The sequence below is a fragment of the Chlamydotis macqueenii genome, chromosome Z, assembly GCF_036417535.1.
Source record: "Chlamydotis macqueenii isolate bChlMac1 chromosome Z, bChlMac1.mat, whole genome shotgun sequence".
In the NCBI taxonomy this organism is placed as follows: domain Eukaryota; kingdom Metazoa; phylum Chordata; class Aves; order Otidiformes; family Otididae; genus Chlamydotis; species Chlamydotis macqueenii.
This window is the reverse complement of record NC_141593.1, coordinates 29,216,927-29,243,026: the sequence shown is the minus strand read 5'-3', so window position 1 is coordinate 29,243,026 and position 26,100 is coordinate 29,216,927. Positions and strand designations below refer to the sequence as shown.

General features: G+C 40.2%; 1 protein-coding gene across 1 annotated transcript; it reads right to left on the bottom strand.

Annotated features, from left to right (window-relative positions):
* Positions 1–5,177: 5,177 nt before the first annotated feature.
* LOC104480060 (monocarboxylate transporter 13) lies at positions 5,178–13,311 on the bottom strand. Its single transcript, XM_010120882.2, has 4 exons — positions 13,110–13,311; positions 9,170–9,313; positions 7,222–8,028; positions 5,178–5,404 (listed from the first exon to the last, which is right to left on the bottom strand). Exons 1-4 carry the CDS (start codon positions 13,309–13,311, stop codon positions 5,178–5,180), a joined length of 1,380 nt encoding a protein of 459 aa, XP_010119184.1.
* Positions 13,312–26,100: the final 12,789 nt, after the last annotated feature.

The following is a 26,100-nucleotide window of genomic DNA, read 5'->3' as shown; positions in this document are numbered from 1 at the left end:
ACCCTGCCACAAAGTTTTTTTTTTTAAGTTGAAGGACTCAGACTTAAAACTTTGAAGTTTTCATTTATCTTTGACGCTGTGAACCTGACTCTAAATGTGGTTGAAAACCACAGCTGACAGGCTCAAAAGTGAATAGGAAAGAGCAGGTAGTGTGAGAGATCAATATCCATTTCCTTAGGAAACCAGATGAAAAGTCTTAACTTCAATATTCTTAGCTAGTGCAGAGCTGGGAAGAGCCAGACCATTTTTCTGCTTCTGTGTTTTGTCTAATTATAGTAAAAATCTGATCTTTGGATATTTTTCCATAGTGGTGCCCAGTGACAGGACCAGAGGCAATGGGCACAGACTGAAACACCGAAGGCTCCAGCTGAACATCAGGAAACACTTTTTCACTGTGATGGTGCCTCAGCCCAGGCACAGGATGTCCAGAGCGGTTGTGGAGTCTCCATCCTTGCAGATATTCAAAAGCTGTCTGGACATAGTCTTCGGCAACCAGCTGTAGGTGGCCTTGCTGGAGCAGGGCGGTTGGGCCAGATGACCTCCAGAGATCCCTGCCAACCTCAGTCATTCTGTAATTAACACCAGAAGATCTAATTGTTTTTGCTATAGACCCATTGAAGTTTGAAACAACAGATTTTTTGCAGAGAGAAAAATAGAGGGAGGAAGAAGAATGAACACTAGTGAGGAGAGTAAACTTGCTCATTTGGACAAATTCTTCAGTGTTTCTCTTATATTATCCCAGATGAACTCAATGGAAGTTTCAAAGGTAAAAGAGATGCAGTGAAAGTTTCTGTAGATATTTATGTGTGTAAAACACTAAGTGTAAACTATCACAGTCTGTCAAGTTCCCAAGCAACATGCCAGCCCTTGTACAGTACTCTGAAAATGACACAGATTATCAAATAATGTATTTTCCTGAAGAAAAGCTTCACTTCTGGGAGAGGATGATAACTGAAGGGTACTGTTTATTCTTGTGAGAATCAAATTTGAGACATACAGAAAACCCATGTGATACTAAAACCATCTCTGCCCCTTCCTTGCTTCAAGGAGTGTGTGGGGCAAAATGTCAACTGATTTAATATTTTGTTTTCTGAATGAATCTCTTGTTAACAGTAAAGCAAGGAAGAGAAAAAAAAAGAACAACTTTGTCATGGACCTCTGGTGCCATCTGGTATGTAAATGTACAATGCTGCTATTGAGGAATTGGATGGATGAGAAGGTGAAACACTGAAACACGATGTCCTGGTTCTGGTCTCAGTTGTTTTACAAAATCTTATTTCTCTGAAGTGGTGCTGCTGACTCTGTCAGTGTAAAGTCACTGGAATTGACATATGGATTCCACAGGTGTTACCTTTTTAAAGATAACATTTCAGGAGGAGGAGAGGATGGAAGAGGAGGAGTACTTAGGAGAAACCCCAAAGCAACCCAGGCCTTTTGTGATAGCCAGCAACCTGTGGCAAGCCTAGGGCGCTCTGATGAATCTTCATAGGTCTGAAATGAATGCGTCTACTGTAGCTGAAAATAATGTGCTTGACCTTTCAAAAAGAATAATAGGGTTGGTTTGTTTTGGGTATTTTTTTGTGCTGTTGACAGTGTGATTCCATCTTTCTAGGACAAGATCTTGGGATTTTTATTCATTTGTTCATTTTTCTCTGGCACTTGAGGAGCTTACACCCCTTTCAGTTGGTGCTGAGGATCCTCGTCTCCCCATGGTTTGGGAATTTCTATATAGAATAGTAGCTATTACCTGGCTCCCAGGGCTGAACAGCTCCACTATAGGCCTGATTTGGAGCTTCTTGAAAATAAACTATTCCTCAAATTGCTGCTGCCTACAGGCACCTCCAGGAAGCAACATGTCCCATCCACTGCCTTGCACAGACACCATTAATACGTTGTCATCCTGAAGGCATGGTTCATGAAAGTAAGTTCCATCTCAAGTATTTTCCAAGTGAAACTGTGGTCCTTACTGTCAGACCCATCTACCTCTGCTCCATTTCTGAACAATGTACAGTATAGAAGGAGTGGTAGTCTTAATCCTGTAGTAGCTATGCCAAGAGAATGCCACGAATGCAGTGGTGCCTGTGTTCTTGTAGCACCTTGGTTTTTTTTTTAAAAAAAAGATTGGATAGCTTTCTGGCAGTGTTTTCCTTTGCTGCTACATTGTCTGGAGGTCCTGAGCTCAGAGGATTGTTCAGGTTTACAACACTTTCTCCACAAGATGCAGGATGACCAACCATGGGTGAAAACCTTTTGGATCCAGTCGGGCACTATCAAGATGAGGCAAAGTTGCGATTTTCCTTGCACATAATTTCAGGAGGCCATACCTGGATTCAAGAGAGTGGTGGTGCTTTCTAAAGCCTCACAGTCCTGTTTCCACCAGTGAGTGGCTAACTGGTTTGGAGTGAGACACTCCTTGCAGGTAAGCTGCCAATTAAGATCTCTGAGGCCATCTTGGAAACTCATTGTTTGAAGAAAGTAAATATAGGCAACACTGACTATATCATTAGCACCTTGGAACAAAACAACCCTTTGCAAGTAATCCCTGCAGTAACAGTCCAGTGGAATTTAACTCAGAATATTACTGCTACAGCTGAAGTAAAGGCAGTCCCAGAATTAATACAAATGCTCGGTACTTTTCTCTGCTATTAAAGAGATATGTAGTCATCAGCTGACAGAGTGTCCAGGTGACTAATAATATTCAGTGCATTTAGCAAAAGAAATAAAAGAACAACTTTTCATCTCTCCCTGCACAGAATCGCAGGGTCCTGTTCAGGTTGGCGGGGACCTAGGGAGGTCTCCAGCCCCAGCCCCTGTCCACAGCAGAGCCAGTTCTGGGCTCAGACTAGGCTACTCAGGGCTTCACCCAGTCAGGGCGTGGAACACCCAAGGATGGAGATGACCAGCCTCCCTGAGCCCTGGCTCCACTGCTGGGCTCTCATCATGGCTTCAGCCTCAGCCTCTCATGTTTTGGCTTGTGCTGCTCCCTGTCACCCTCCTGCCACACACACCACTGTGAAGAGACCGGCTGCGTCCCCTCCATCCCTCCCGTCTGTGCTGGGGATGCTGCTGGGTGCCTCCAAAGCCACCCCGTCTCCTGGCTGAACCAGCCCAGGTCCCGCAGCCTCCCAGTGGCCCTGTGCTGAACTGAGCCATGAGTTCAACTTGGTTCCTGTACTTGGTGTCCCAAAATGGATGTACAACTGTGGAGCAGAGGGGAACAATCACCTCCCTTGATCTACAGTCTGTTCATATAGCCCAGGATGCCACTAGCCTTCTTTACTGCCCATGTCAGATGTCAGGACATATCAAAATACAGAAATCAATGACAGGGCTTGTAAATAAAATACAGAATTTTAACAGAAAGCCAGAGGTGGAAACTGCATTTACTAAACATCTCTCCATTTCTCTTCCCCTTCAACAATTCATCTCCCTTTCATTTTATAAAATGAAAGGTTATTTTAAATATTGGAACACTGCAGAAGACTGAAGAATAACACTTTCTAGAAAAATTTACAGTTTTAAATTGACATGATTTTAAAATGTTTTGTCAGCAATTTCAAGGCCTTGCTACAAGACTTTACCCACCCAGTTGTGTTTTTTCCAATGTGTGTTCAGTAATCAAGCCCTCACAGATAGCTGATTTATTAGTGGTTCAGCTAATTTCCTGTAAGTTAAATTAAATTTTTGAAATAAATGTTATTCTTACGAGACAATAAATAATTATTTTAGATAAGTGACTTACGTTCAACTTGGCTTCACAGCTGAAGTGTTTCATTATTGAAAAATCTCTGAAGTTCATAACTAGGGCAGCTATGACATTTGTAATAGTCTGAAAGCTTTTATGTGCTATGTTTTTTCCTTTTACTGTTTCTTTTTAAATGTGATCCAGCCCTTCCCCCCTTCCTTTATGTTCTGTCTTCCCCTGGTAAAATAAAATGACCAAAAAAAGTTATTTGGATACGGACTCATTTTATTCTCATAAATCTAATATTTGCTCAAATTGCCTCAGGATAGTTGAAATGTGGACTAAAGAGGACCTCAGGAAGTCATCTAGTCCACCTCACTGTTCTGAAGCACAACAGAATATATTTACATTCCCTCTCATAACTTATCTATTCTCTGATATCTCTATGTTTTCATATTCTTCCTATAGTCTGTTTCTGTGCTTAACAGGCTACAATGAAGTTTTATCCCCATTACATAACTCTGCCGTCCTGTGAGTTATATCAGCTACTGTTTGCCTTAAGAAGGAAAGGAACTAATTGTGTCTTCTTTATCTCAACCTATTATGGATCTGAAGGCTGTTCTCATGCTCTGTGCAATGTTCTGTCTTCTAAACCAGACAAACTATTTCTTACATTTTTTTTATTTACGCTGTGTTTTCTTAACCTTTCTCATTCTTGTCCCACTTAATTCTTTGCAATTTATGTCCCTCTTCCACTTCAACCCTTGCAAGCACCATTATATCTTCTATCTTACTATAGCACAAAAAGACATTTGCTATTTTTAATAAAAGGTTGTGTCTGTGATTCTTACTCGGTTTGAAGTCCACTGTAGCCTTATGTCTTCCTCTGTTCTTCATCAGTTCCTCTCTATTTTATGTGCATGTGTTTTCCTTTTTACTTCTAATACTTAGGACTGCTGTCTACTGAATTCTATTATTCATGTAACTTTCCTCATTTATCAGGTTTATTTATTTATCAGATTCCAGCCCTGCTCTGTAGAGTACCATTAGCTCAAAACTATATTCACGTAGTCTTGCTTTCACATTCAGCTTCTTCACTGAAACTACTGAGCACTGCTTCCCCAGGCTAAACATCTGTGAGCTGATGCCTCTTCCTATTTAATAGTGAGGGCTGCAGTCTGTCTTTGTGGGGGAGGGTTTCTACGTGCTGCATGCAGACTTCATAGTGATTTCATTTAGATCATCGTTTCCCTCATTTGCTTACTGTGGCCCTGTGGAACTGTACTGAAGGCTTGTATAGTCGAAATGCAACTTCAACATCAAAATAATATGACAATGGTTACCGGTTTGCTTGTAAACTAAAGACTTTCTTCCTCAGTTTCAAACATGCCTATCCAAAACTTCCACCATTTTATAAATCCTACTAATATTGAGTTTGGGTAAAATAAAGCACTTCCATATGTCCCAAAATGCTGTAAGACGGCCGATATAGTCACACCACTACGTCATGTCCTTGATACCTTCTGTTTTGAAGTTTCAGGAGATGGAGGGAAGGGTAGGATAATGTTGACTTTTCTGGTTTAATATTAGTCTGGCTTCCTCTTTCTTTTCTCTGTTGGAGTTGATCTAAAGTAACTAAAAACCCAGCTGACAGGACAAGAGTGGCTCCTGCCATGTAGAAGCCTGCTCTGTAATCTCCAACCATGTCCACGATCAGACCTAGAGAGAAAGAAATGACAGCAATGTGATGGATATTAGCTCAGAGTGTCAACATATCCTCTCACAAAGGGAGTATGCTGGCTACATACTTGTCTTGCAGGTTTCTACACCATCAGTGCGTGGAACATCACCCCATTATAGCATTGTAAAATTTGAAACAAAAGTCATGTCTCATTTAATTTACATATGTGAATTGCTAGTAAAACAAAATGCTGTACAGCTTGAAGCACTTTCCAACCTAAAACATGGCAGACAATGAAGGTAATGGCAGGAAAAAAAACAAATCGCGCAGCTTTGTGTCTGAGGAGCCCCATGTTCTGTGGTGTAGCTGTCATCAGTCGCTGTAATTTGGACCATATAACTGTACAGCACAAGAGAGTTTCAAGAAGGAAAGGAGAGGCCTCTGTTGGAGACATAGTTGGAGAGGTTACCTGCAATGTTTTGGGCTTTCCTGTTCATCATTTTACAAAGAGTCACAGATGTTAACAAAAGAAAACGCTCTGGGGTTTAGGTAGCTTTAAGTCAGCCAAAATACCTAATGCCATCGTGTACCACACTGAACAGACAGTAGGATTGTTCTGCTGTGTGGTAGCACCGGCTGCTCTGTGGGCATGATGGCAGGTTCATTTGTGGGCTGATGAAGGCTGCTTCCTTCGTCTCCCATTGGAAAGTTTGTTCACGTTTAGTGTCCTCCCTAGCTCTTGTTCCAATCTAACATCAAGGCAAAGGAACTCTGAATCCAAATCTTTCAGATTTTACTCTTAAAGTAGGAGAGGAGAAGCACTTAGAGTTCCCTCCTCTTCCCTACCTTCTTTTTAGCTTACTATATGTACACAAAGGGGTCACACTGATCCCCAAGCAATCAGTACTAGTCACCGGCCACTAGATGAATGTCTTGTTATCTTTCTATATTATTCAGATCTTCCCAACATACTTTTGACACTATTCTGTCTCAAATTCTCTATAAATCTTCCCAGTTCCTGCATTTTCAAAAGGGAATTGAAATGTTCCAGTATTCAGTCTGACCCATTTGCAATCTATTAGTAGTGTCATTACCACATAAGTCACTGTAGTACATGAGAAGCAGTCTTTGGATGAGGACTCAGATCTGCATTTTACAAGTGACATTGGCCATTTTTCTGCCACATCACTTTGTAAAGTCCCTACAGGTTGCAGATTGTTTGTCCTGCATTTTTTCTAAGATGACTTTAACTCGTTGCCAGCCCATAAATCCATGCCCTGTCTCATTGTCTGCTCTCTCTTCTCACTGTTTTTATCTGCTGCCTTCCCCACGTATTATACGGGTTGACCCAAATGTTGTCTGAAAACAGCAGGCATCTCTGTGAGTATTTCCTTGAGGTTCACATAGCCTAATGTTTCAAGCTGTTCAATTTGACCTTCTGTAGAAACCCTCCCAACAATACCAGCATTTATGCAACATCACCAGTCTCAAATTTCAGTTTATTCTCTGACTGTACAGATCTGCTTCTTGCCCCAAAAGTACTCTTTCCTAGTAAGACAGTGGGAGCACCTCAAGTGGCATTCTGTGGGATTCCGGAAGTAGGACCACCACCATCCAAACCCTGCCATTCCTCCCTGCTTTCACCTTGAACAGGTATCTCTAAAACCACAGAGAAGAGAGGATGCAAGGTATTTTGGAGAGGAATTAAAGTGACACTCTGTTTTTATATGCTTCTTGGTCCAGATATCCCTGAACTAAAAAAGGGGGAAATTTGGGTCCAGATTTTTTTCAGTTTGGGTTACCCTTCCCCTTTCTTCTTGGAAACTGTATTTGGCAGAGTATCATCTTAACTTACCAGCAAGAGGAGGCCCCACAAAACCTCCAGTGCTTCGAATGAGCATGAAAAGGCCTAGAGCACTGTCAAAATCGGGCATGCCTACAACATCTGCTAGTACTGTAATGTGAACGGCGACTGTTGTGCCAAAGAAGAATCCATAGAAGCCAGTGAATATTGCCAAGGACAGGTAATTGTTAGCCAGTGGCAACAGCATCAGGGATGTACTGATCAGAGTAATTGTCATTGTCAGCAAATGAACAGTTTTGGTAACGTGGAGATTGGCGTACCAGCCACATAGCAGTCTGCCTGCAAAGTCCACCATAGCCAAAATGGATAGCAGGGATGCAGTCCACGATTCGTCTATTCCCAGGCTGTAGCTAAGTGGAACTAAAAATAATGGAGGAACAAAAAAACTCATAGCAGCTAATATGCCAAAAATGGCGTAAAGTACAAACTCCGGTTGCCTCACCAGCATCCAGTTGAAGGTTTTGTGTGTGATGGGAGATTTATCTTCTTTGTCTATCATAGATGCACCATTGCCAGGTGGTGTCTCAGTTTCAGAATAGCTAGCCTCAAGGAGGCAGCTGCTTGCCAGGGGTCGCATCAGTACTCCACAGACACAAATATTGAGTTGGATGCCACCTATGATCAAGAGGGCACCTTTCCATCCATATTGACTAATCAACCACTGGAAAAACGGCCCAAATGTGAATGCAAAGGCACATTCTCCAGCACTGGCAACAGCATTGGCCAAAGCTCTTTTCTTGGAGAAATAATGGCTAACAATGCTAATGGCTGATGTCCAAGAAAAGGAAATCCCAAGTCCTGAAAAACACCAAAACAAACAGCACCAGTTAGACACCACTGAGGTATTTTGTGAAGGTGGAAATTAAAGCAGTCAGTGCTCCTACATTTGTAAAGTTAAAAACTGGTAGAAGGAAAACATTTTTGTTCCTAGCAGAAGCATGAGCTCAGCTGTACTATGTGTAAGAGTATATTTGTGGCGTTATGTTCTGTAAAAATAAGTTGTATGTTCAAGTAAAAAAAGCAGAACTATGAAGTATACACTATTATGTTCTCACTATAGGGAAAAAAAAAAAAGAAAAAGGTTGGTTTGACAAGTTTGCACTGGGTGAGAAACAGCATGGCTGTGCTGTTGAAACTAGTCAGATCTCAGCATGCCCATGCAGTCCTGGCTAAGGCTGGTACTAGATCAGATAGCTGGGTTGAGCTGAGCTATTCAGTGTAGAAAGGGAAGGAGGACGTGAAGGAAACCGGTGTATTACCCCTATTTGCTCTTTATTTTCTTGCCCGACTGCTCTGAGCAGGCTTCAAACCTGGTCTAACTTACAGTGATTTTAATGGCTCCCTAGAAACTATTTGGCAGCCCAGGACTGCCAAAGGGCTCACATTCCAGACATTTTCTCAGGCATTCAGCATGGAACTGGGAATAGTTTATTTTATTCCCTGCCAGCTTCGTTTCCTGTTCCAAGAAAATCTCCTAGCTGTTGGAGACAACTTTCTGGCCTGTTTTCACCTAGAGTACAGGAAAGGATTGGAATCAACTGAAAGCCTGAGCCTGTGTTTAAGACATGAGATTATTTGATAGAAAACTTAGGATCTCTGTGTCCTTGTACTTCAGCACCCTTTAGGTTCTTTAAACCTTCACAGAGCTCCTGGCTCTGAGTAAAAAAAATAAAACACTTTTCATTTTCTGGTTGCATATAATTTGCAAGTGAAAATTACTAGCATCTGATTATTCACATTCTTTGTTGTGGCAGGTTTCTAGTAAAAATTCTTACTTCCAGAGTGGGACATGGGGACAACTGCCTTTAAAGAGGGTTGCTCGTTCTAGTTGCTCATAAAATCAAAATAGAAATCATACTTTCAAACTCTACCATTAGTACCTTCCGATAAGGGCTCAGAGTTGCTGATGAAAGAAATCCAAAAAGTCGTAAAGTCATACCCTGTAGGAAGCCAGTTGTTGCATACATCCAGACCATGTTGAGTCCAAGAAATCCCAGTGCCATTCCCGAAAAAGCCAGGAGTCCTCCAGTGATCGCAACTGCCCGATGGGTGTACCGTACACATAGTGAACTAGCAACAGGGGCTGGATCAGCAGCAAAATAGGAGAAAGATAAATATGTTAAGAATAAAGCTGATCACCAGGACCGAGCAATCAAAGCATTTGGAGGATAAATACTTTTATAATGCTTATCTCAAACAGCCTGAATTCTGCTGGACACAGAAGGTCAATCAAGATTTTAAAATTGGATCCCTGCTGATAGGGAAATGACTGCCCCTAGGGCACAGATTTTAAAATATATTCCAAATATGTGGACTTTTTTAAAGGGCAAGAGCATTTCAGTAGCTTCCTTGTGGAACAGTTCTATTGAGTTTCATTTAATCTAGCAATATGACTGAAATTCATGTAGTGTTTTAGCAGGAAGTGAAATCCCAGCCATAGAATCTATTAAAATTATATTATTGAGAGTGTATTATTGCTATGTCTGGCATTAAAACTTTCTGAAGAAAACTAATCTGTATCTTCCAGAGCTTTGGAAAATCATGTGTTCGTGGAATTGCAACTGTTTATAAAGGACCAAAAATCAAGGTTTATTCTGAGGTAATATTTTTCCAGAAAATTTTCAGTTCATTTATTAGATTATTATTATTTCAGTGGTACAGTTTCTCTCAGCAGCTGCAGGAACTCTTCAACACATGATAGCAAAGTTGCACCAGGTACAGATCTGACTTGGTGCAGCAATTCCAAACCCCAAAGCTCTGGTCTCTAAACGCTGTCTGGAAGCACCTGAAATGTTAGGGATATTTTTGCTTAATTAGGGATCAGTTATACTGCCTGGCTGCTTTTCCAGCAGCATCACAGAGTTAAGGGCCACAGCTGTCATGGAAAGGCACTGTCTGTTCTATGGAGATAGTTTCAAACCCCAATTACAGGATTTTTTTTAAATAACAGTGGCCACTAGAGGGATCTCAAGTAACAGCTGACACCGCCAGCTCTCGGTGCAGTTTCGTCGTGTGAACACGGAGTCAGCTCCCTGCCATTTATTAATATTAGGGGGAAAAATGAAATCCAGTTAACGAGGACCATGCTTACAAACGAAAATAAGTGGAGAGACAATGAAGAGAGGGTAGTCAGCAAGGGAGGTTTTATAAGTAGTTTGTAGGGGCAGGTTGTTGTACATTCAGCCGCGTTAAATAATGTAAGAATGCAGATAATTTGGTAGCTGGGACAAGTGAAATAAGCCTGGCAGAGAGACAGTAATAGCTGCAAAATCTGCAGTACATACATTATCTGACAGCAGGTAGCTGGCAGAAGTTATACAAACCCCAAACATCTCATCAGCATTTACAGCAAAAATGCAATTATTTGATAAGCATGTAAAAATGATACTGGAATTCAGTCATTGTCTGTCAGATGTCATGGAAGGGATGAGACAGAATAAAGCATATACGGTTGGAGAATCATATATATACGATGAACAAAATAAGAGAAAAGTAGACTCAGGATAGTAACAGAGATCCATGGAAGTGCTTAAAGACAAGAGAAAGATCTGCAGTTGGAGCAGATATACTACCAAAAAGCACTTTTTCTTTTTTAGAGAATGAGGAGAAGAAATAGGCAGAAATTTAACAAGGGGTAGCAGGAGGAAGAAAGAAACCAGCCACAGAACTGGAAATGGAGAAGATAGCCAGGGTCCAAAGCCTGAAAGGATAAAGGGCAATACACAGAAAACTTGCAAACAATGGAAAGGGATGATAATCACAGTGCAAAGAGAAAGGTAATGAGAGATGTACACCAGTACCAAGAGAAGGCCTATGTGTGTCATGGGCAGAATCCTTGTTGTGGTAAATTGGACAGCGTGTTGCAGGTGCAAACCCCAAAAGTAGAAGCATGTGCTCTCCTTCCACACAAGACACAGAGCTGTGGTTGAAAGGATCCAAATAGGAAAAATTAATAATTCACTGATCATCCTTCGTACTGAGCCAAATGACACTGAAGGTTTCCCAGAGGAAGATATTAAGAAAGACTAAGCCAGGCCAGGAAAGATGCTCAAAGAACTGGAGGCTCAGATGATCTTCAGCAGAAAGTCTTCTGTTCCCTATAAATGAAGCAAAGGCAGGAGAAGATAAGGAAAATTACCTAGTGACCTGAGGCATTATGAACTGCTACACAGAAGAGTTTTGGAACTTTTGGCCATCAAGCTGTATTCACTGAAAGATGATTATTTCCATAGGATTTCAAAGGATGAAAAATAATCTCTGCTGAAAATTATAGCTGCCACCTCTGAAGTAGACCAGTCTCACACCTCACAAGGCAAATACAGTTTTGCTGGTTTATATATTATTTAATATGCTCTATCCTTTATACACTCCTATATAATGTAAATATATAGGAGCTTCCAAAAAAGGCACTCCAAGCCCAAGAAACAAACACAGAACTTTGAGTTTTCCTATCCTCCTATGTTGGCTTTTTTTTTCTCATTAAGTTCATAAGCCTGAGTGCCAAAAAGTATCACAATAGGTCAGTGATAAGTCTAATTTGTAAACCAATTTGATAGATTGCAATTTAATAATTTCTGTAGTCCATTAAGTAGGTGGAAAAGTATGTTTTTAATTAATTTTTCAATTAATTATTTGTCAGAATGAAACAAGCTCTAATACTGCAAAACAAGCATCAAGGAGAGCAGTTTATGGAACTGATAAAATCTTTTCAACCCATGACTTGCTTTATCTTTTTACTTTGACTTTGAATTACTGTTTTGTTCTTCTGAATACATTTTTCAAAGAAAGATCAGTTGCCCATGATCTTTGGAAGTACTGCAATTACAAGCGATAATACTGATAGGTGTGGACTAAGTAGGATGCATGTAATTATATAGTGTCTATGCAACGAATCGTCTTCATAAACAAAATTATGATAGCATTTATTACGTAAGGTACTTGCCTATTGCAACTATGCATCTATATGAGCATACACAAAGCAGACTTCACAAATTTTGTACAGTTCCCGCATGCACACGTTTGGAATTCTTACCATCCATAATGGTGATGGATCATCCAGTTTACAAGGGCACAAAAGGCTCTGTAAACAACTAAGTTAAGAGTCAAATGCAGTATTGTCTGATTTTTTTCCCTCCTTCATTTGGTGAGATGCAGTATTTGACCTGATCCCATAGCTCATTGCCTTTGACTGGAATAGTTCACTCTCTCTTCCCTTACTCTCTGCTCACATTGTCTTGTCTTCCTTCCACTCTCTGTGAGTGAACTTAACTTTTTTTTTCTTTTTAACTCTGTGAGTTTTCTGTTAGATCATTAACTTGGAATCATTCTAAGGGGGGAAAAAGGAGAACTGGCAATACACAGAAGGAAGGGGGATCTTGGTGAAGACAAAAAGGAGAAGTCGGGGGAAAGCAGGGCTCAGAGTCACCACTTTGGTAGCAGATGGCTTATCTACTAGGCAGGGTCACAGTCCTTAAGTCTTAAAGTACTTTGAAAAAGTGACAGTCACTGTGAGATCAGTGAACTTGCACAAACTGGTTTAAGAGTTTGATCTAACAAGATCTGCAGTTCTTAGGATTATCTCCAATGAGTTTGATTCAAAGCCTGTAGGAAAGTTGAATCATGAGTCTAGGTACATTAAGTTCTTTAAGGCAACCAGATTCCTATGTATATAAAGAGTCCTCATTAACTCATTCCACCCATGTTTGAGGCATAGATACATTTTTATGACAGGAAGCAAATGCCAATTTTCTGTAGAGACAGAAGGAGGAATATTGTCCTTGTATGTTTTCATTTTGTGGGTTTTTTTTAAGGAAGCTGTTCAAAATTTCTTGAGTAGTTAAGACATTAAAATAAAGTGCCAGAGGAGTACTTCTACCTACCTCCTAAATGAAAGATTGCAATAGTTACTGAGGTGATCCAGGAAGTGGTGCTTGCAAGTTCATCAAAGTGCTGCTGGATTTCAACAAAGAACAGACCAAAAGTCTTGAGGACAGCAGCAGTGAGGCCCATCACCATGAAGGCTGACACTACCACAACCCATCCATAGCCACCATCTGGTGGATTGCTGTCTTTGACCTTCATTTTTTTCTAATTGTCAGATCTTCTCTCAGGTTTTGTTGCTGGGGTGGTAGTGATGTCGGTGAGGATTTTTAACAGATCTGCAAATTAGTAGAAGACCTAGTGTTAAATAAATGAATTAAAAGATTCTATGAATGGCTTACACAAGTAATTACCAAGTGAAAATACAATATGCATTTCTGTGGTTTGATTGAAAATATTACCTTGGAAGCTGATGCCCCAGGAGACAGAAGGAAGAGTAGAAAATAAAACAAAGAAAGTTTAAAAAAAATGAAGAAAGGAAAAATATTCAGGTAAGGAGGGCAGAAAAAAAGCAAACAAATGTGAAAACAGGAGAGAAGATGAAGGGCAAAATGATGACACAATTTCAAAGACAGGCCCAGGATCCTCCTCATTCTACTAACTTCAAGAACCTTATCCCACCCACTTTTCAAACCAATACATTATAGCAAACAATTAGAAAATTAAATGCCTGGCAGGATACCACACTTTCTAATGTTCTCTAGGCATTGCAATAAACTCCATGAACTTCAAAGCCATCAAGGCAGTTGTTTGTACCCATCAGCCTCTCATTGTAACTGTGTGTATGGATAAAGCATAACTATGTTTGCTGAGTTGCTCTCATGAGTGGTATCACTAGTGTAACAGAATAAAAGGCAGGGAAAAAAACATTCCTAATCTTAAAAGGGCAGGAAATCTGTCATTTTCAGTCTATAAGTATGTATAAACTTCATACTAACTTTTGCTGTTGCGGTAAGCAATGCTCTAATTCACAACCATCACAATAATTTCTTAGTTGCAGTGGCAACAGATCTTCTCCCTGGGAGAAGACACTGGGTGTGTGTGATCTCAAAAATGGTATTCAGCATCAAACTGGGTGTTACTCCAGTCCCTGAGGAGTGTTATTATGGAACCAGTATTAGATATGGTACTGGACATCTGAACACTACCTGTACACTGTGAAACCCTGGAGCTCCCTGCCACATAATACGATGGATACTAAAACTTTGCATGGAAATACTAGATAAATCTGTGCTGTACAAAACTACTGAGGATTACCAAATGCTTAAAAATGGTCCTTGGCGAAAGAAGTCTCGAAGCTCCAAGTAGTCAGAAACTGGAAGTATCACTTCATGCTTAGTCTATTCTTAATCTGAAACATCCCCCTTTGGCCTGAACAAATATAGCCATTTTCATAGTGTGAGTAACTTCCAAGGAATACTGCATAAGAATTTTAGTGTCTGCAACATTTCAGGATTTATAAACATTCATGGCTCCAGCAGTGCAAAGCATTTTTCCCAAAATGGGGCATGTGTTCCCCTGTGAAGGCATCTTAATAGGCAAGCACATCTTATTAAATGCGTAACTGAAAAAGTGTATTTCTCCTTAGAAGTTTTGCGACAAATTTGGAGTAATCACACAGTGCATGGAGGACATAGGATCTAGCTCAGGAAGCGAAACATTCCTACTTTTTTCTTGTTTCCTCACGGACACTAAATTCTGAGCAGGCATGCTGTACAAAATGCAGGAGACCAAAAAAAAAAACGCAGCACAGGAAGCAGTTTTGTTCTAGAAGGGAGAATGTGAGCTAAAGATGTACTATACTTACATTTATCTTCCCTGTGTGCAGCTGGGAATGATGAAGGTTAAGGGAATCCATACCACTAGAAGCCATCCAGTACAAAGCAGCAGTCACTAGTCTCGTGATTTGCCCCACTAAGGCACATGATCTCAGGAGGATCAGATGCACTGCAGCAGAGCTGGGGAAAGAAGCTGTCAGAGCCCTGTAGGGATCAGAAGCAAAATCATTCTGCTGCCATGTGTCTGGCTCAAACTTCAGACTAACATGTGGCACTGGACACGTTTGCATGACAGACATAGCCAGACCGATTAATCCGTTGCACAAGGTCCCAGACAACATCCTGAAAATCTAAAATTCAGCCACAAGAGAAGGAGGAATGCCTTGTGGTTGAGGTCTCTATGAAGGAATCTGTTCTTCATTCCCAGAGTTTCTGTGTGACCTTGAGCGAGCTGTTTGATCTTGCTGCGCCTCTGTTTTCTCAGTTGTCAAATGCAGCTAATACTTTCAAAGGTCATGAATTTTGTGAGACTGAAAACGTTAATACTTGTATTAATGCTCAAATACTATAAGAAAATACATAAAATAGATCAAGCTGCAGCCATGTCTTCTTATATTGTGGAGCTCAAGTGACATGATCATAATTTGTTTTCAGGCACTGAAGAACATAAAAAAGGATGCAACACACAGGCTAAATAAGCCTGCCTAGGCAGAGTGACACTGATATCACTGCGCTTTGCACGGACATGCCTGGGCAAGGGATTATGATTTCTGCCGCAAGACAGATAGAAGAAATCCTGCTACTTACCAAGCAGCACCCAGACTAAAGTAAGCATGATAAAATCTCCTACTTCCTGACACCACCTGGCACCCTTCACCTTCATTAGGCAAACTCTGCCTAGGAGGAGTATAAATCAGGCCCTACGGCTCACAAGACTTAAATGAATTCTCTTTTTCCTGACCATAAATACATCTTTTATGTTATAGGCCAGAACTCAGTCTCCAGACTCTTGCAATGTGTTACATGCAACCCCAGAATGAAATTACTATTTCAGTTGTGCAGCAGTGCAGCTACACACAGTAGGGAATTGCTGGAACGCGTGAACGGAGTAGAAGAAAGTGTAGATGTTGCAATGGGTAAACATGCTGTTTCTGACATCATGCTCTGCTTTCTTCTCTCCTTCACTCTTTCACTTGCAAGTGAAAGTTTACTGTAAACATGTAATCAATAAAAAATTAAGCTGAACAAAACACCCAGGATGTCTTTTTGCTCTTAGGTATTGAGTAATGATACATGGTAAGGTTTTAATGTCTTCACTTTCTCCTCTTGCCCCTGAATCTAACCTTTCAAAAGAAAGGAGGAAAAACCTGTAGGGAAACTGCCCTTTCTGTTGTGCTTGGCCACACACAAGATCCCTCAAATAATGTAAAGCCATGCCTGGAAGCATTAGCATTCTGCCTAGCATCCCACTGCCTCCAGGCTTTCCCATGGCAGCTGTAATGGGTGCCCTGTGAGACAGGGGCTTCAATCAGGAAAGCCACAATGCTGTCATCTGTGCTTGGTGTGTGCACCAGCAACAGCAGACAGCTCTGCCAGTAGCATCATTTCTCCTACAGCGAAACCTGCCAGCAAGAAAATGCAGGCAAAAGTGCAACCTTTATCTTTGCAGCTGGAGAGCTACAAAGGCACCTTCTGTGGCACTGCAGGTGTTCCTCTATTCAAGCTCTACAAGTTCTCCAAGCTATTTCTGCTTTTATTCATGTCAATGATTCAGAAGGTTTATCAGACAATAATAAAAATAAATTATATAAAGCTTGTCTAACTGCTTGCATTTTAGGATGCCATATAAACTTGTGAAGACTGATACCTGCATTACTTGGTTATCTTGTGTTCCATACTCTAATTTGCTTTTTACAGAAGAGCAAATGAATTTAATAGATTTGCTGCATGTTGCAGAACTTGGTGGTGGAATCAAGACAACACTGTTGTTGCCATGAATCCTAGATTTCTTGTTTTCATGCAACTCATATATAAAGCTCCCCAAATAACTATACGCCCTTTCCCTTGGAGGCTGGGTGGACTCCCTGCAAGCCGGTGATACTTAGCACTTTGCAGAAACAGGTTCTCAAGATGACCAAAAAGGCAAGTATTAAGTTTTTCCATGCTTAGATGAAGAAATGTGACTTGTTAGTAGGGATTTGGTTTGAGTTTCTAGTACAAGCATGGTGCTTCCATGCTTGGATTTGGAAGAAAAAGAAGAAAAAAACACCTGATGTACACAAAGGCAAAACTACTTTTACCAAAGGCTGGTACTGGGACAGGACTATCTACCAGACTACCTTGAAGCTGGAACTATTCAGCAAAATCAACTACCTAAAACTAAATACAAAGTAGATCTTTAATAAATTGACAATGGATTAACTAACATAATCTTGTTTTAATTATTGTGTTAGAAGAAAGATGGAAAGAAACAGGGAAATAAATTGTAATTTATGCTGACACTTCCTTGACACATGTGCCTTGGTACACAGCCAGGGAACAAGTACTTACTATGTTTGTCACAGTTCTGGTTTTCATCTAACACTCAGAGTGGCTCTGCTGATGTTCTCATGCTACCACAGCTTCAAATACAATAGAGCTGTCCTAGTTACTACTCTTGAGACACAAATTCAAGAGGACCTCTTAACAAACTTCTCCTTTCTAACTTCATTAATATAATTTTAGAAAGAGTCAGTCTAATGAATATGATCTATAACAGAATTTACTGACAAAGCATATAAAGACGGAAAAGAGGTGCTGAATGGTCTGAGTAGCCAGTTTGAAGTAACAAAAATAAAGTATGGCATAAAGAAATTACCTTATTCATGTAACCCAGGCTTGTATGGGATATGAAGCTCTTTCTTCACCTTCAAGTTCTATGTAAGTTCTTGAGTTCTGCTGCAAACCACCAGGTCATCTTACTCATTTTTCCTTCTTTGCACAGTCTATCTCAACAAACCACTCCGTCTCATTCAAGATGTGTAAGCTGTCAAATTTTATAAGAATCCCCTCCTCCCCTCCCCAAAAGTCATTTGACTCCACCTACACTCAGAAAAACAAAGTTCTGTCCTGACTACAGATCAGAGAAAGCCAAATCAAATGGGTAGAGGGAACGAGAGAAGGAAGGCAAATTTTATAATATATCTGCACTGTACTTGTACTTGGACTGCTATCCACAGTTTTCATTGAACTCAACCACTGGGCCAACCAGAAAGTCAGATGTGCCAGCCGACCTTAAACTCCCCGGTGTTCTGGGGCAAATGTTTGTTCAAATATGAAATTCATTTGTTGCTTCTCTATTAGTGTGCTGTTGAGCAGATGTTAGCTGCAGCTCAGCATCACATAGCCTGCAGCAACTACAGAAATGATAGGAAGATTGAATATGCTCTCCAGGTCCCGAGCCTGCAACATGGACAGTCAGAACCTTTTGTCATATCAGAGCGGCCCCTTTGTTGTGTGATTTGGTTTTTTTTAGGGCTCTCAATTCGTCACATACTGCTGGATCTTGCAAGGCTTCTACCTCCAGCTTTCACTACTAGTTTATTGTAAACAATTCTGTGTTTCCTAACAATTTGCCTTGCACTAAGTTCATGTCATGGTGGCTATAGCCTGCTATAGTAATAGTCCGGGGCGGGGCGGGGGGGAGGAAGGTGTGTTGTGCAGTAGCCTGTCTCTTTTTGTAATGTTTTTATTTACATGCTTGTGTGCTTACCTTATGGCTTGATCTGTAACCTGTGTAGTTTGTGTGTGCTAAGGGGAAGCATGAGCATATGGATTGGTCAGCTGACCCGCATAACTAAGAAACTGATATATTTCATATTTTTGGGAATTTTTGAAGTGGGAAGTTGGCAAGTTTGTGTGGTGACATCGTGATTTTCTTCTGCTAGGATTCTCTAGGACTGTTTCGTAGGGCTGGAGAACTCAAAAGTATGGCAAAGACAAATTATGGGCAGTTTTTAAAGTGTATTTAAGTGTGCACTGCTGACAGAAAAGTTGCTGCCATCCCTTCTTCATCTTCTTGCTACCACATGGACTTTTATGCAGCCAGCCAGACTGGTGAACTGATCCAGCTAGGCAAACACTATGCTAGGGTAGTTCCTCTATTTGAGGAAATTCATTGTGTGCCTTCACAAAGCAGAACACAGAAAAAAGTGGCCAGGAACAAAACTTGGCAGATGGGGCTGCTTAATCCAGAGGCAATTGCAGCACAACTAGTATATTCACAGGCTCCGTGCCGTGAAGCTGTTAGCCTAAAAACTCTGTCTTATAGACAAGGAAAGGTAGGTGAGTCCAGTGTTGCCAATGAGGAATGACTTTCTTTAAGACAAAGTTTCAGAATAAATTGCCAGCAGTGACATTGCTCATGTCTCCTTTCTTCCTTCCTCCCCATACTGGAAGGAGTCATCTGCTATGTTGCTCCATAGCTTCTGTCTGAGAAACCTAGGAGGCCATGAGCTGAAACATATCTTTATGCTGGATTTTCTTATACCCTGATACATATAAACTGGACTGGTAGATCTGGTGGGTTCACAGGCTTATTTTCCCTCCTAAATCTGTAGGCCTGCATTACCTCCCAGAGCCTCACTGTGAAAAAACCACACTGTGTAGCAATGGTGTGTGCATAGATCGATGACACTAACCTATATTGTCCAGACAAATATACATACAACAGTGACTGTGGCAAACAAGACTACATTTCTTACACAGTTAGAGCTGTAAACCAGGCACAGACAAACAGCAATCCAAACAGGTTTTGTTGATCATAGCAGAGATGAAGCCTCTCCGGGCAACCTGTGCCAGCGTTGTACCACTCTCATTGTGATTTTTTCCCCTAATATCTAATTTGAATTTTCCTCGCTGTAGCTTATGACTTTGGCCTTTTGTCTTTCTCCAGTGCCATGCAACGGAAAGCAGAAGACAATTCTTCATATGCCCACTGCAAGCCCACGGAGGGTTTTGAAGTCTGTTTGGCCAGTTGCACTGAACATCTATTCAGTCCATTAGAAAATATGGCAATGTAGAAAATTAAGTATAATGGATAGCCTAGTGAATGAGGAAGAATAGCTGCCTGAAACTGCCAAGTCTAGGAACTACCAAATAAGGATATGCCATGTAATCAAAATGAGATTTCCATTAACAGTTTGTATCCATTTTTAAAATCAATTTTAAAAGCATAAGATGTGTTAGTATTTAGGAATCAGACAGTAAGTCAGCAGTCAGATGAGAACAAGCCTTTAAAGATTAACAACCTCAGAGGTTTTTCCTGTATCTGATAAAGTACATGAGGCAAGACCAGGATTCTTTGTAATAAAGTGTATTGGAAAGACTCCCTTGCCATTCTGAGTTTGTTACTAATGAAGAATTTTTTATTATTCCAGTACTGTTATTTTTTAGTCACGGAGGTTCAAGTCTATAGATAAAATAATGATCTCTGAAATAGTTCATCAGTCAGTCCATCAGATTCTTTTCTAATGTTATATTCAGTGAAATTATTGGAGATTATGTGCAAAGGAATATTGTCATGGCCTGTCATGACTGTAGCTTAAAAATAGAATGGTCTTATTAATAGTACACTGAACATTCACTTTCTACAGTCCTTCCTACTACATAATCTTTAGTCATAGAATTTAGTTTGGGTTATCCAGAACTACTATTATGAACTACTACCAGGGCAGCTTTTCAGGCTAAAATACAATTTTCACAATTTTCTGTCAACATATGGAATCCTCATGCTATACCTGCAGCTTTGTACAGTACTTCTCCCTAATTATCTGTTGTTTTTCTCCACATTTTACATTTCAAAACGAAATCTAAGCCTTAAGAAATAAGAAAAAATGTAGACTGCACTTCTATAAGTACTACTTACATTATTTCTTGTTTAGCATTTAAGCATTTTAGAGTGCTCTTAAGAGAGCTTTCAGGTTTCCATTCTTAACACTGGAGAAAACAGTTTATTCCAGGTGGCAAGAAGAGTCACTTCTGCTCAGATCTAGTTTGTCAGCTCAGCTTTCATGAAGTCCAAGGGCTATCTTCCAGTTTAAGTGCTTAAGTAAGCACAAAATACGTTCATACGTAGATTGCTACATGAAATATTTGGTGTGAAATGAAATGAGAATCTGCCTGGAACATTCGTACTTCGGAGAAAAACAGTGATTCATGATGAGGAAGAGATTATGCTTAAATTCTGTCCAGTCAAGTCACAAAGAATTATTTAATTATACACAACTTAGCCATATCTTGGCTTTTACTATTAGGCTTGTAGAACAAAACTGGCAATAGTTTAAGTAGAGGCTGGCTATACATGCTTTCTGAAATGCCTTTTTCTCAATAATCTCAAAACTGAAATTAGGGACTGTGTTCTCTGCTGCTGTAAATGGTTTCAGCTCTGTTGATTTCAAAGTTATTTCACCCCTTTCACCACCAGAAAAATTTATCACTGATTTCTCAGTTGGAACAGGGCTGCTTTTGAAGATGAGACAGTATATCTATCCATTGGCTGTTTATTATTACTGTAGTATATATAAGATGTGGGAAACAAGTCTCTGGAGTGTAGTCCTTATTTAAATAAACTGCACAAATGTAAAAGGCCAGCCTGCCATAAATACACACAGAGCCTGGCAAAGCCTCCTAGCAGTCAGCTGTGCTCGCGTGGAAGGACAGATAGCTTATGAAACCATCTCCTGCATTCCATAGTCCTTGGCAGTGATCATGCTTGTCCCTCTACCTGGAACTACCAGCTCTTATCACACCTTTTTTTACTGATCAAAGCTTTCTGAGAGCATTATATAAACAGATAGTAAGCCAAGATAAAATATTGCTGAGTCACATGATTCCTAAACCACAAGAATATTTATCAAAGTGACTGAATCAAAATTACTTTATGTTTGGTTTGTGGTGTTAAATGATCACTGATGTAATATGGGTAGCCTGAATATGAATTGTTTGAGGACTGGGTGTAGGAGAGATGCTAGCATGGGAAAGGATTGGGAAACTACTAAGGAAGAAATAACACAGGCTGACATTACTGCCAAAACAGCTGACATGGGATGCTAAACCAAACTGGGTAAAAAATGTAGGTGAGTGTGGAAAGACCTGAGGTCTTGAAGGAAAAAAAAAAAAAGATTAATCTTGATGTGATTAGAGAAGGAGAACTAGGGAGGTGACTTGGTTGCATAATGTTGTTAGGCTGATGAAGCAGGTCATTTCTATGCTTGTGTTTTGTGGAGACAGGACAGCCAGCAGTGATAGCTGGCAGATATTGGAGGAGCAAAAGAGCAGGAAAAGGTAGCAATTAAGTGATTAGCATTTGGCAGAAGTTGTCAGACTGTACAAGGTGAGATACTTGATAGATAAAGGAAGAATAAATGGCTTCTCTTCGGACTGGGTTCCAGTTATCCTATTACCAGCTTAACAAATTATTATTAGTTTAAGATTGACTGAATCTTTCCAGGCTGGGAGCAAAAGAAGAAAAAGACTTCTGTCCTGACATAACAGCAGGGTGTCCTGACCGGGCTCCTCCCCTCTCTCCAAGGTAAAATCAAGCCCTACCTCCCTTTAATAACAAAGGGAATGGTGAGCCTGCATGGAAAAGGGCGCAGAGTATCCACAGGAAAGAGGGTGACAAAGAGCCTGAATAAGCAGCTAAGGGAGGGTATGTTGGTCTGAAGAAAGGTTGGTTGTTTTGGTTTTTTACAAGTGACAATCAGATAATTTTTTTCTGTGTAATTATTGGTTGGGATTACAGCTCCCATTACAAAATAACAGGGTAAGAAAAAGAAGAAGCACAGAAAATAAGTACTGCTAAACAGGGAAGAGGGAAAAACACTGCTTAAGTTTATCAAAACAAAATGGTTAAGTACAGTGCTAAACAACAGTCTATCTGCGCACTATCAAACTGGAATGTGTGGGTGGTTCTTCCACTTCCCATTCTGAAATGAGTGACCAGGATTTAATCATTCTGCTTTAACTATAAGATGAGGGTGGAAATGCCCAGTTTTTGGGCACATCTGGAGTGTTGATGAGGCATCTTCTGTCTTTGTATCTTGGGAAAGAGATGGATGTGTTTGGCTGAATGCGCCCTTAATAACCTCTGGTTGATGTCAGGGAAAGATTTTTACAAGAATTCAGTTGAGAGCACAGACATTGAGGGATATAAGCTCATAAGACTCCCTGTGCCGTTTTCTTAAACTAGACTACCATACACAATGCCATCCATGGCTAGATGCTGTTTTCTGGAGCTATATGACAAAGTGAGACAAGGAAGACCAAGAAGAAGAAAGTCAAACTTCCTCGACAACATGAAGTGTGCCTGCATAGAAGAGTTCTCGAAGTGAAGTTACTTACATCTGAATTGAATACAGGGTACACATGACTGCCCTGCATATTTACAAGAGTGGATTCTTGCACTGAGTTCTTACAATATTCTTCCTGGTTTCATTTTTAAGACTAGGATAGCTACAGAGAATGAAGAACACCACCTGCTGATTACCTGTTGTGAGACAACCATTTTCAAAGCTGCAGTACACAGAATCAGAGGCGGGTCATAGTTAAGGAATGGAGACTGGGCTGTGGGTAGTAATGACCCAAAAAATCCATTGAAGACAGGGCAGAAAATTGATTCAATACAAGCTTCAGTTACAACACCGTGGCAACAGGAGTGAAGAGACTGATGGGTATGTGATTGAAGAGAGGATATATCCAACGCCTGAGGGAGGACTGAAGATCTAGCTCCATTGCAGCAGGAGGGCTCAGATGCTCAATGGTCCAGTACTGGTTTCAGTGCAGGGAAGCAAGATTTTTCCAAACCAACAGGTGTCACTAGGAAAGGCTGACATAAAAGGCCCTGGAAACTCCGGATGTAAAATCTGGTTTATTCTCCTGTTTTCCTGCTTCCTGCTGAGTTCCCTAACCATTCTATGATTCTATGATTCCAGTTTCACTGAAAGCTGCAATGGAAGATTCTGCCTGTCAGAGAAGCTACGGGATGGTGAGTGGATGGCTGGAACGTGCTGTAGTGAAAAAAACAGATTCCCAAGATAGCTGGTCAGATCTCACACTTCAAAATTGTGTCAGCATGCTTATGTTAAAGCAAACAGCTCTGCCTCCCAGCAGGGTAATGATTATTTTACCTGTGTATTTGGCAGTGGTGTAGGTGCTGGAATACTACTCTTGGTTGAACAATGCAGGAAAGTTCCCGAAAAACTACAAATCACTGCAGAACAGTTAGGAGGAGGACGAAAGGACTGGAAAATTAACCAGCTTATAAAGCTCAAGCTTGAAGATGAATGTAAAAGAAGTTTTGATCACGATGTATTAATACCTACAGTAGACCAGAAATCTTGTAACAAAGGGATTTTCAATTTAGCAGTCGATGATATAACAGAATCCAATGAATACAAAACTGAAGCTAAGAAATTAGCGCCACAAATAGGTCACATTTGAACGAGAAAGATGACTGACTATGGGAACAATTTACCAATTATTTGATGGATGCTTCATCATTGTCTATTTTTAATCAAAACCAAATGCTTTTCTGAAGACAGTGTTCTAGTTCTCTTACCCTAAATAGCTGATGGTGGCCTTAACCTATAAAAACTTCAAATTTGTATTTATTTGTTAAGCAATAATGTTATCCTGCTAACATTTAACTTGGTTTTACTAGTAAGTTAGAAAACAAAGCATGCCCATAGTCCCTGTGGATAAGAGATTAGATTTTTACTTTTTTCTCTTAAAACACAGTTTACAAGCGTAAGTCATGCTCAGTGAACAAGGGATTTCCCTCTGCTGTGAGCTGACAAAATGAAGCAGCGTGGATTGCAAGATACTAGGTTAAGTATCAGCCTTCTTGACATAAAGTCAAACTAAATCTATGCTGAATCACTTGTTTGGAAATTAGATCGAATTATCTTAACTCGGTCATTCCAGACTAACAGAGCAATAATGGGCACTGTATTTGTTGATGAATTTGACCCTGACGTTTCAGTCATGTCAAAACGTGTATGCACTATACTTCCAGCTTAATTCACATTGCACAGTGCCCTCCCAAATGCTGTGCTCAGAACAAGTGATAAAAGGGCTGTCAGTATTCCAAACATCAGAAGTCTTTCTGATCGAAAGCAGAAAATTACTTCTAAATTCTGAATTGACAGAATATTAAAAATTGTTTTGACCTGTAGAGTATGACTGTCACCAAAATCAGTATAGTCAGGTCTTGTTCTTAACCAAGGGGTTTTAATGTTCAAATGTTGCCCAAAGAATTAAAGGAAAAAGACCATTAAGAACAGGATGACATAATTTTACAGTTCTAACCCTCAAGTAAGCATTGAGCCAAAATAAATTAATGATGTGTAGCTCCTATTTTATCAAATTGTGTACTATCCTCCAGATCAAGAATATGGGGCCTGTTCTGACATAGTCAAATTGAGCAGCAAAATGTGTTGCTGGAGAGGAACTGCCCCTGCATAAAGCTGCTTAGGTGAGTTTTTCAGGAGTGGTGGCCCCCAGTACTTGTGCTGATATTATAGATTAAATTAAAATAAAAGCCGAAAGTCCATACTTGATACTTTGTTTGACTTCTCTAACCAACTTTAAGACTTACTTAAGAATTTCAAAGGAGAAATGCAGGTCTACACTGATCATCTGCCTACATCTTTCTTTAAAACCACATTTTCTTATCTATATTAGTAATACTATCTTACCATCATACAGATTATTAATATGACATTTTCAAAGAACAGCTTCCATTTCATCACATTTGGGTGGGGGAGGTCTTATATCTAATTAGCTTTGGTTATTTGTGTTGCAAGGATTGCACTGGATTAATTATGCCTTTGTATTTTTAAGAAAACGTTTACATTGGAATTTTTCATAGTAGAGCTGTTTCTAATGTAAAATCTACATTCAGTTTGAGAACCAAATCTGGGGATACAATCGTCTACTTGTGAAGAGGGAGCTAACATATGTAAGCGAAACAGAAGCAGGAAGGAAGAAAAACCCCAGAATAAACCAAACCTCTCAGCCCAGAACTGAGTCTTATATGTAGCAGCACAACCTGGAGTTTTAAGTAATGAACTGCAAGCAGTAATCTTGTCTCCACTGAGGGTGCAGTGAAGCAGATGACAGAACTCACCAACCCAGAATACGAAGATTTACTAAAGCACCTGCGGTGTGCAGA